Here is a 12,377-nt window from a genome sequence, read left to right as displayed (position 1 = left end):
TCTTATACACATAAGCTGAGTACCATGCTTTCAATTTCAGTTCAACACCTATTTCAATGTAGGTACACTGGTGTCTCTCATACTCCCAGCTTCTCTTACATCAATGTCTCTTATAGAGAGGTTTAACTGTACTATAGTTATCATGCTACCGTACACTGAATGGTGAATGTGCCGTACCCGAAATCTATTTCATTCTCTCGCCTAATAACATGAGCCTTGTCTGACCAGACACTTCACACAATGCGAGTAGCACTGCACAGAATCAAAATGTATGAGAGCATAAGCAATTATTCTAGAATGCGTGTTGATCTTTTGTAAATAGCTGACAGATTCGAAGAAGAGCCGGTATCTCGTTTCTGCCAGACACAGAGGAAGTGGCCATCGCAAGCAACGAAAAAGTGGAACAAGTTACAGAGGAACTGGTGGTGAGTACTTTGTTCTAAGCAGTTACTTTAGATTGAAGAATGACTGTTTTGGAATAGCTGGTCGCTACTCAATTTTGTAATTGGACGACAGCGAAATCAAGCAGCGAGCCAAGACAACGGTGACCACTTGCTAACAGCCCCTTTGTGATTTCTGTGTGTTAGAGCATCTGTGACTGACTAGATCACACGACCTTTGAAAGTCGCACGTGTGAATGGGCCCTAACTTAGGAGACTTTACAACCAAGGCAATTCCACTGACCAGTTGAAACAGGGCAGTCAGTATGAACGTGCTGAGCGGTGGTACATTGGGCAGCAATGCGAAGTTGGTATCCTGCACCAACCCAGAGGTCGGTGATGCAATCGTCATTGCAGTCTTGCCAGACCCAATACCTGCATAAATGTAACATTCACAGTTGGCACAGTCATCATAGAATAAACTAAGATTGGCACAGTCATCATAGAATAAACTAAGACAGGTTTCATATATCATGGCTAGACATGGCTCTATTAAATGTGGGAGAGGCTCCGGTCAAGTTTCTGACCACCTGGGATTTTTTAGCGGACACTGAAATTGTAGAGAACAGCTTTGGACAGCGTGACAGCGGAGGCCCTGTTTTATATTCCTGTCTACACTTGCACTAGTGAAGCCACTTAACACGCACCAACACATAAGCGCTGCTGACATCAGCGTGTGATAAACATGCTTTTAACAAACTTTTATTATGACAATAACTTTGGTGATGGATGTAACATTGCTTTAACAAAAGTTGATGGTAGGTTATTTAACTGTTCAGAAGCAAAAAATAGTTCTAACCATGGGTTATCAAAACAACAATGCCAAAATACTACTCAGTGTGCTCTCAGTTTAGCCAAAGTATCAACTGTGGGATTTAATCAGTGAGCTACTATGTTTTACAATATGTATCTACGACAGTCTGGCTAGTAGACCATTACGAGTCTGTTGACAACAGACCCATAATGGTCTTTCCTCAACAGTGCAGATCAATATCACGAATTGTTACTTGGTTGATATCATTTGTGGAGATATCTACCACAACAGAATGTCATTTCCAAGTGCATAGCATCAAAGTGATTTCAGGCAGCTTGAAAATAGCTCTCCACAGATTGCCAAACCACTCGGGACACCAGGCAACACTATGAGTTAAATGCCGACGAGGCCTGCTTACCTTAACAAAACTAAAATTAATTTTCTTTCTAGTATCCGTTTAAATCCACATATTTGCCAAATAAATACTCAACATACATTAGTTCAGGAATCCACAATTCATTCTTTTGTACACTGTCAATTTTGATCAAGGAAAACACGGGAGTGCGCGGCTTGCACTCTCCGACGGCTGCTGGCAGCACCTTCAAGCGGGAGTGAAAGCAACCACGATCGCTTTTCGCATCATCTTGAGGTGAGCAAAAGAAGCAGTTATTGGTGATATGAAACCAGAGGCAAGATTCCAACTCGTTCCCCCTTCAAGGCGATTACCGGCCTCTTGCATAATCTTCTTGAAGGGGGAGGGTGTACGGTCTTGCCGCTTGTTTGATTTCAGTGCCACCAGTGACGGCTTGTTTTGATTGCCTCGAGATGACGCGAATCGAGGCTGCGTTTGCTCTCGCTCCCACTTGAACGCGCTGCCAGGAGAGCGCAGACGACGCACTCCCATGTTCCCTTTCATAAAAATTAGCACTGTATAATGCAATATCTGTGCATGCAAGGTCCACATGGCAGTTTAGCTAAACAGGCACACAAAAAGGCACTACAACACACCCCTGACCTGTGAATGCCAGTACTCTGTCCACAGCTGCATAGAGTGCCCACCAGTTGGGGGCCCAATAGGCATGGCAGAGTCCCCTTTTGAACGGAAACAGCCTCTGAAGCATCTGCATTAGCTGAGCCTGCAACAGATTTTGCAGCCTACATGATTGATTTACTAATTAATTACAGTTGTGTTGAAAAAATATTTGAGTGACTTGTTTGAATGACTTTCTGATTGACTGCATACTTTTTAAACCTTGAATGTTTGTATGCAGAGTAGGTTGGTAACTGAACATTTGACTGAATAAACAAATGACTGATTGAATGGATGATAAACAACATCATAAAGAACATTATAAAGGAATGTTTACACGAGATGATAGAATAAGCATTTGACTGTTCACTTGACTGTATGAATTATTGACTGACTGTATGATTTAGAGAAGGCTACACAAAAAAACACTGTCCATTTAGGTTTCCTTCTTTTCTTTACTTCTTGTGGTAGACATCAATATTTCGTTTTCCTCTCTTACTAGCATTATATTAGCAGAAGCCACAGACGTAGGTCTCCAGTCAACTGCTATTCCAATGTGCCGACATCAACAAGCCAGGCAAAGTATATTACGGAAAAACAAAACTAAAAAAAAAGATCATGATGCTGCCTGTTCTTGCGCACACTGATATATGTTTCCTCTCCACAAAGTTCAGCACACTACCAGAATATTAATGTGCACGTTACTATTCGAGCATTGCTGAACAAACATCTTTATCAGTCCTTTGCACTAAAGCATTACCAACAGGTTATCGTGGCACAAGTATGAAGTTGGACGTGTTGGTAATCCATAACTGATCATGTAGCGCAAAAATACATTTTCCCCATTTGCCTCTTCCATTGTCCTTTGTCAAATATTTTTTGTGCTACATGATCAGCTGTCAGTGTCCGTTTAGTCAATAGGTATTTGTCTGTAAGCCATGACCAAGCATACATCTAGGATCACAGTAACCACAAATACAGTCGAACCCCTTTATAAGAGACAAGTGGGTATAAAAGACACCAGTGTGCCTACAGAAATAAGAGTTGGAAAGAAAATGCTTACAAAGTACCATGTTTAAAAGACATCTCACATAAAGGACAAGAATTGCTGCTGGGAGCATGACCCTCATGAAGAGGTTTAACTGTAATGTTCTGAAATTACCAACACTGCAAGGCAGCCTCCAACAGCATTAATCCTAGAACACCTTTACACACACAGTATACAGGAGAGTTTTGAAGCCAACCCACGAAAAAGAACTGTGGCAAGTATGCACAGCCGTGATGAATGAAAGACTCTGTTCTTATTTCACCAGCACCAAACTCAAGTCCCCCATTTTCACTGGACGGCTCTCACATTGCCTAACGTTCATATTTCCCTGCGATATAAAAGCAATCAAGAAAGTCAGCATTGTAGGTGCTGTTGCGAAAGAAGGCGACGCCAACACGGTCCCGAAGGCGCCACTGCTTCCAACTCCGCCGGGAAGGTCACCAGCCGTTTGGTAGCGTATGTTTATCAGCTCGCGACTGCTTCTGCGCAGAGCTGACAAGACGAGCGGACGAGACGACGGTGAGTTAAACAAGGTTTATGTACAGCATATATACAGAGGCATTACAAATTCGGCACTGGGGCCGACAGAGACTCGAAGAGCCGAGCTCTCCTCTCTAACACATAGGTTTGCTCTCAAACGGGTTCGCTCTGACACACATGTCAGCTTTCTCTAGGACCACCGATCGCGACGCGCCGCAGGGCTTCTTTAATTTGCACCGGGTCCAACCAAAATGTCCAATCAGAAGCGCCGCTGGTCGTCAGGGCAGACTCCTCCAATGGGGTCGCCGCACAATGCGTCAGACCCCCAGACATGAAGACGCCAGTTGTTTACTCGACGGGTCGCTTGCCGAGGCTGACTCACTGCACGTGCACGCCAGAGAGGCGCCGTTGAGTTGTTGATCGCGTCAGGCGGACTGGCCTTGACACAGATTGCTTTTTTCAGAGGCACGGCCGTTCGCTGTGGACTCGCAGGCATAACAGTGCATAGCTCTGAAGAAAGACTTTACGACTGTGCCAGTGTAAGTAGCCTCTGGTATAGTGGATAAAGCCATAAGAGTAATTTCTCTCATAGTTTTTCTCAGTGCTTTGTATATAATTTGAAAAATTTCTTGCAAGGACAGGGCATTCACTTACTGCGCACGCTCGTTTATTAAATGTGGCAACAAGCAGTGACAGCCAATGTCGCAGTAGTGACAGCAAGACATAAGACATACTGTAGTTTCCTATATTTACGTCTGGGAAAAGTCTGAACATTACCTTGCTTAAGAATGGCCACAGTGATAGTGCAAAAACCAGTAGCACTGCTCCAGCCAACCTCAAGAAGTTGACCAGCTGAAACCGCTGCAGAAAGGACTGACGAGCTGAAAAAAAAACAGAAATATACACAATCGTATATTCGCTGCTGTTTTTAGGAGCTGCACGATGGCTCACAATTACCACACTCAAGAGCTGAATTTCGCTAAGGATAACTTCAAGAAAGCTGCATCGAAACAGTTCAATTTGGCAAAAGAGCCCCACTGTCACAAACGACTGCAATTTTCCTCTCGCCCCCGCGCCCCATCGTCCAAGGAAGGGTGCTTTTGTGCTGGGGGGACGACATCCGGCGACTAACGACGCAGCAGCGCCGCGTCTTGCCTACACTTGTACCGAAAGGAGGGACATGTGTTAGAGGAAAAATAAATGACCTCGAGAGGAGACGGGACACCCCGAAAGAGTTTTGACTGCTTTGAATTCGGTAGTTGAGGTGCAACGAGCGAAAAGCGTGGTCACCGGTGTCGCGAGGCTTGCGTAGGCGGCAAGTATGGAGTGACCCGCGCAATGTATTGAGACGGCTGCAATTCCGGGCATCCTCATCGTCTACTAAGCCGGCGAGATCTTCAGCGGCACCCGTCAACTCCCCTACCTGTATCAAGAGCTGGCCTGGTCCGTATGGAACTTTTTATTGTTTTTTTTTTCAACTGTTATTGTATTATAACCAGCTTTTTAATAATTGTAGTTGTGTGCACTGTGTCGCAGCTAGAAATTCCGAAGCACGCACATGATCTTTTTCTCCTAAATTTTCTTTGTTTATCCTGCAGTTTCTATCATGTTATTTTATTAACACTTTGCGTATTTGTGTTTTGTTTGTACCTGTTGTAATGTTCTTTTAGAACATAGTTTACTTTATAGCTGTTCTTCTTTCATTGCATATTAGTGTATTTCCTTTGTTATTTTTGTAATCTCTTGCCCATTGCCCTTCTTTTAATTAAATGCTTGATTGATTCGTATGAAATCTCCGTGTCTGCTTTACGAGAGCGTCGGTCAGGCCCATACATCACCACACGTGCAACCCCGCACGAGTCGGTCAACCTGCAAATAAATTTGAGATGTGCCACATCGAGGCCTTTCAGGCGTCGCAGGCCAAAGGGTAAAGTGGAAGCCTGCGAATCTGTCGCACGTCGATGTTAGATCGGCGGGACCTCACCCGAAGTGCGTGACACCCATGGACAAGTGACAGAGAACAAGTAAACATCTTGCTACTGTCATTATTGTTCTTTAACTGTCTTCGGATGCTATAGAACTAAAAAAAAAAACAGTTGGAAGAGCAAGAGAAATTATTCTCGTGGTACAAACCAAACAAAACAGCGTACAACTCCATGATTAAGAGTAATGGTGTTTAGGGATTTCAAAACACAAAACTGACTTTCACAAATAAAAAATTATTGAAGGCATGACTTTCATTCTTAGTCATGTTTATGATAGAGTCAACACCAAAGTCCCATTTCATATACCCCCCCCCTCCCCATTTAATGTTTTTCCTTAAATACCCATCATATTATTTCTCTATTAGAAATGCTGTTCCTCTTCTATTTCTTCAACACACAGCAGGTAGCGATACATGCCTAACTGTGCTGAAAAACTTAAGCCAGCATCTAGCACATAAAAAATGTTTATCAATAGTACATATCCAATCGGAAGGCACGTAAATAACTAACAGAAGTATGCACTTTCAACAAACACAACCTGCACTATGAAAGATCTTTCACTACTGTAACTTTTACCTAACCTAAAATAGCATCTCAAAGCTTAGTCTCAATTCCAGTTTGCCTGTTTGCCAATTTTAATTAAACTTTACTTCTTTGTATATGTATGTGCATGTGTAGGTGAGAGCATGACAGGCACATCTTTTCTTGATATAATAATAATAATAATAATAATAATAATAATAATAATAATAATAATAATAATAATAATAATAATAATAATAATAATAATAATAATGTTTATTTTTCATCAATAGTTTGGTGAAGGACAGCTGCAGGTAAAAGCTGCTCTCCAAAAGAGGCAGCTTGACAAAGGCCCACAGCTACATGCCGAATTCAAAGGAAAGGGAATAAATCAGTGCGGTTTGACAATTTAAAGCTGCAGCGTGAGCTGTGAAAGGCGGCATAAAATGTTGACTTTGAAATAACTTTGACCATACGAGAGTTTTTAACACGTAAGCAAAACACATAACACAAGCCTTTCTGGACTTCACCAAACCAGACTGCGAATAGTGGTAAGGACAGTGTTGCATACAACAACACGAACATTCAGCCATTGCAGTTAATGTGTTCTGGGCCTACAGCTACAACAAATACACCGTGGACTTAAAAAAAAAAAGCCTACAAGAAAACCCCTGAAGGTGATCTTGAGAAACACAGTAAAGCAGCCACCAGATGAATGAAACATGCAACAGCACCAACACAACACTGACCTTTCCCAGAAGGCTGTGCAAAACAGTAATTTCTTAAGAGGTACACGAAGAACACTGGAGCCACATACAAATAGATGTGCTTCAGGTTGAGCAGAATGGTGAACCATAACGTTGCTTCAACACAGCGTCCCTTAAAAAAAGAAAAAAAAGCATATATAGATATTGGCCCCTAAAAGCCAGAAAGCACACGCTGCAATTTGTGATGTCGCAGTAAAAACTGAACCCCCAGAGCAAATGTCAGCACATTGGTAATGCATTAGTATGTTTAAAAAGTACGAGCTACACAGGAATAGGAAATCATAACAAACATACACATACAAATGTGTGTGTATATATATATAAATATATAAATATATAAATATATATATATATATATATATATATATATATATATATATATATATATATATATATATATATATATATATATATATATATATATATATATATATTTACATTCCATTGGTTCTAATAACTTGCCCTGTACATTCCTTGGCATTACTGTCTGTTATATCTCATTAATATTGTGTTAAAACACAGAAATACGAGCCCTTAGGTATACACTTCTCTCCCTTAATTCATTGAACGAGGGTCTCGTACTGGCAGACTTGGTGTGTTTAGGTTGTATAAGAGGGACAATTAAACAGTTGCCCGCTCATAATAAGTTCACGTGCTACGTGACGCCAAACATGCGAATAAGAGTGTTTTCACACTCGTTGTTTGGCTTATAGATGGCGCTGACTGTCACTCCCACTTCTAAATTCACATATAAACCCCAAAAAGTGGATGGAGGGACGGCCGCTGTGATAGCTCAGTGGTTAGAGCATCGAACGCGTTATTCTAAGGTCGTGGGTTCGATTCCTGCTCACAGCTGGTTATTTTTTCATCCACTTTTCTTTCTTCTTTCTTCTTATTTACATTGCATTGGTTCTAATAACTTGCCCTGTACATTCCTTGGCATTACTGTCTGTTATATCTCATTAATATTGTGTTAAAACACGGAAATACGAGCCCTTAGGTATACACTTCTCTCCCTTATATATATATATATATATATATATATATATATATATATATATATATATATATATATATATATATTGCCGCATGTTGTTAGGCACCTGCCGAAGTCCTGCGCCGCTTCCTGCTGATTTGAATTCTGCCCCACCAACGGACAAGCCAAACGCGCCAAGCTATAAACGCGCCATGCAACGCTGGCTGCACGTGTCACCACATCACGCGCTGGACAAGGAACGTGGGCTGTTTTTCGAGGAGCAGCTCGAGGCGAGACGCAAGAGAAGTTGACGAGGTTTTGACCAGTGAGCTCACAACCTTTGTGTATTTAGTTTACGGGCACAAGTTGGCCATTATTAAAAAGCTGTTTTAGCTTCCGCCACTGTATTTGTTCGTTACAAACTGGTGGAGGTGCTGGGTATGATTCCAAGCCCATCTCAGCATAGGGAACATGGCTGAGGAAAAGAAGTTGCGGCACCTCATGCGTGGAGTGAAGGAGGAGCTTTTTGCAGGCCTGGTGCGTAATCCACTGCGCTCTCTTGCTGAGTTCAGATCAGAGGCGATTATGATAGAAAAGACCCTGCAGCAGCGCGCGCGCCAATACAACAGGGACGTAAGCGTCTCATCTGTTAGCGCGGCGTCGACAACCCTTACGAGTAACATTGATCTCTTGCGTGAAATGGTGAGGGCTGTCGTAAGGGAAGAACTGCAGAAAATACACATGACTCAAGCTCATCCAGCGATGTCCCCACTTGCCGACATTGTGCGCGAAAAAGTGCGGCAAGCGGTTCTAGAACCACAACCTCAGGTACTACAGCGCGCACAACCGGAGCCTCCGCCTCAGTTGTCGTACGCGCAAGCTGTACGACAGGACCTCGGACGCATGAATCGGGCGGCTGCGACTGCTGAGATGCCTCCGACGTTTTCTCCGAGTACGCCGCTACCAATGCCGGAAGCAAGACCACGTAAGAGCGATGTATGGCGCACTGTAGACCGGCGGCCCCTTTGCTACCACTGCGGAGAAGCAGGTCACCTTTACTGGGCGTGCCAGTATCGTCGAGCGGGACTGCGTGTTTTTCCAGTCAATGCACCATGCCCACGGAACGGTGAACGGCCCTACGACATCGAAGAATACTTGTCTTCACGCTATTCACCTCAAGACACGCAACAACGGGAGTCGCGTTCGACAGCGCCGATGCGCTATCGGTCGTCGAGTCTTCGTCCGTCATCAAAACTCCGAAGATCACGTTCACCTAGCCCGCGGCGGGAAAACTAGAGCCAGCGACCTCTGGAGGTGAGGCCGCTGATATACTGACAACTGAAGACCCTCCATTGTTAGCCCGACAGGACGGTGGCAGTTACGCAACGACGGTCAAGTGCAGTAGTAGCGACGTTACCTTCGAGATATTAGTCACGATCGACGACGTCGAGGCCGTTGCGCTAATAGACACTGGTGCAGACTATTCCGTTGTCAGTAATGCTCTCGCAAAGAAGCTTAAGAAGGTGATGACTGAGTGGACCGGACCTCAGATACGTACCGCTGGAGGGCACTTAGTTAGTCCCGTGGGGTTATGCACCGCAAGGATAGGAATAAGAGGATTTGTGTATGTCGGCAGCTTTATTGTGCTTCCTGAGTGCTCCCGGGAACTGATTATAGGCATGGACTTTTTGCAAACAAACAATGCAGTCATTGACTTGCAAGAGTCCTAGGTTTCGTTTTCTACGGAGAAGGCCATCGCCTTCTGTCATGCGGAGAAACCAACCGTTCTACCTCTCCGCATTGTGGATGAAGATGTAACCGTGCCGTTCCAGTGTGACCATTCTTGTGAGGAGTGAAGTTCTTCGTGACTGTGACAGATTAGCTAACGGAAACATCGGACTGCTACTAGAAAAAAGACTATGCGTGGCAAGAGGCCTGGTGAGCCTTCGTGATGGATGTGCGTATGTCCTATTAACTAACTTTCGAAATGAGCTGCAGCATGTTGCGAAGGGAACATCCGTAGCATCGCTGCATGATTACGTGCAAGTCTCAGATGTTTGCACTCTTGATAAAGCTTCAGAGACAGTAGATAACGTACTCCAGTCAGTAGACATTGACAGAGAGCTCTCGTCATCTCAGAAGAAACAGATTGCTGACCTCATCAGAGAGTTCGCCGAGTGCTTCTCCACCTCGTCGAAAGTCGGACGTACTCCTGTCGCAAAGCACCGTATCGTGGTCGGAGAACACGTGAGACCTGTGCATCAGCGCCCATACCGAGTAGCGCCAAAAGAAAGGGAAGCCATCAAGAACCAAGTTCAGGAAATGCTCAACGATGATGTAATCCAGCCATCCAACAGTCCGTGGGCATCACCGGTAGTGCTAGTCAAAAAGAAGGACAACACTCTGCGGTTTTGCGTTGACTACAGAAAGCTGAACCAAGTCACAAAACGTGATGTTTACCCACTTCCACGGATCGATGATGCCTTGGATAAGTTACGCAATGCTCACTTCTTTCCATCATTGGACTTAAAAAGTGGATATTGGCAGATCGAGGTGGACGAACGAGATCGCCAGAAGACGGCGTTTGTGACCCCAAACGGACTATACGAGTTCAAAGTGCTCCCTTTCGGTTTGTGCTCTGCTCCCGCTACCTTCCAGAGGATGATGGACACTGTGCTCTCCGGACTCAAGTGGCAATCGTGTCTCGTCTACCTCGACGATGAAGTGGTTTTTTCTTCTACCTTCGAGCAGTACATCCACCGACTGAGAATGGTACTGGATGCCATTCGCGTGGCAGCACTGACCACCAAACCGCAAAAGTGTCACTTTGGATTTTGTCAGCTCCACTTCCTCGGGCACATAGTTAGTGCGGAAGGCATCCGCCCAGACCCGGAAAAGATTGCAGCAGTTGAAAATTTTCCGAAACCGCAAGACAAAAAGGCCGTCAGACGATTCCTGGGACTATGTGCCTACTACAGACGCTTTGTTGAAAACTTTGCTAAGTTCGCTGAGCCTTTGACACGGCTAATGAAAGAAAGTGTATCATTCTCTTGGCGAAAGGAACAAGAAGCGGCTTTCTCAGAGTTGCGACGCCGTTTGCAGTCTCCTCCAATACTTGCCCATTTTGACGAAGAGGCTGATACAGACATACATACCGACGCGAGTAACGTTGGCCTCGGTGCCATCCTCGTTCAGTGGCAGAATGGAGAAGAAAAGGTTATTGCTTACGCGAGCCGCACTCTATCAAATGCTGAGTCTAATTACTCAGCGACAGAGAAAGAGTGTCTCGTAGTTATATGGGCCATCAGCAAGTTTCGCCCATACCTCTACGGCAGACCGTTTCGAGCAATCAGTGATCATCATTCATTGTGTTAGCTGGCAAACATCAAGGACCCTTCAGGAAGATTTGCTACATGGAGCCTGCGTCTGCAGGAACACGACATCCCTGTGGTCTACAAGTCCGGTTTCAAGCACAATGACGCGGATTGCCTGTCTCGCGCACCTGTTGAGTCTCCATCATCTGACCAAGAACAAGACATCCCATTTCTTGGAGTTCTGAATGTGTTGGAGATGGCTCGTCTTCAGCGAGAGGACCCGGAACTACGCCCGCTTATCCAATATTTGGAGGGTCACCAAATTGAGGTACCACGAGTTTTCGTCCGTGGTTTGACATCCTATGTCCTCTGGAACGTATACAAGCGCAACTTCATAAACACTGGTGAGACGTTTCTGCTTCTTGTACCATCATCACTGCGAGCAGAAATCTTAGAAGCGTGTCATGACGACCCATCGGCTGGCCATATGGGTAGTAGCCGCACTTTGGCCAGAATTCGCCGGAAGTATTATTGGCCGAAATTAAGTGATTCGGTGCACCATTATGTTAAGTCATGCCGCGATTGCCAGAGACGTAAAATACCACCATCGAAACCAGCGGGTCTGTTGCAACCAATAGAGCCACCAAAAAGGCCATTTCAGCAAGTGGGAATGAATTTGCTTGGTCCATTTCCTCTCTCTTCATCGGGAAAGCGCTGGATTGTTGTAGCAACAGACTACATGACTCGATATGCTGAGACATCACCTCTCGCGAAAGGAACGGCGAACGAAGTAGCCCAGTTTTTCGTCACTCAGATTGTACTACGACATGGCGCACCACAGGTTGTCATTACAGACAAAGGAACAGCATTTACTGCCCGTTTGATGCAGTCTGTTATGAAGCTCACCCACACCGATCATAGAAGGACTACAGCATACCATCCGCAAACAAACGGATTAACCGAAAGGCTCAATAGAATTTTCGCTGACATGATCTCGATGTATGTGAACGTTGAGCACCAGACATGGGACAGTATTTTGCCTTATGCAACATTTGCGTATA

The 12,377-nt window shown here is 44.5% G+C and overlaps 1 protein-coding gene across 1 annotated transcript in view; it reads right to left on the bottom strand.

Annotated features, from left to right (window-relative positions):
- The window catches only part of xit (ALG6/ALG8 family glucosyltransferase xit), a 34,011-nt gene that overhangs the window by 11,808 nt on the left and 9,826 nt on the right, over positions 1-12,377 (bottom strand). The window contains exons 5-8 of the mRNA XM_037421626.2: positions 7,009-7,138; positions 4,530-4,633; positions 2,210-2,330; positions 685-815 (exon numbers count right to left, since the gene is read on the bottom strand). Coding sequence (XP_037277523.2) covers positions 685-815; positions 2,210-2,330; positions 4,530-4,633; positions 7,009-7,138 — 486 coding nt within the window. The remainder of the gene's footprint in view (positions 1-684; positions 816-2,209; positions 2,331-4,529; positions 4,634-7,008; positions 7,139-12,377) is intronic.

This window comes from Rhipicephalus microplus, chromosome 2 (assembly GCF_043290135.1).
Source record: "Rhipicephalus microplus isolate Deutch F79 chromosome 2, USDA_Rmic, whole genome shotgun sequence".
Taxonomy (NCBI): Eukaryota; Metazoa; Arthropoda; class Arachnida; order Ixodida; family Ixodidae; genus Rhipicephalus; species Rhipicephalus microplus.
Note: the sequence above shows the minus strand (reverse complement) of the source record. Positions and strands in the feature narration are given on the sequence as shown.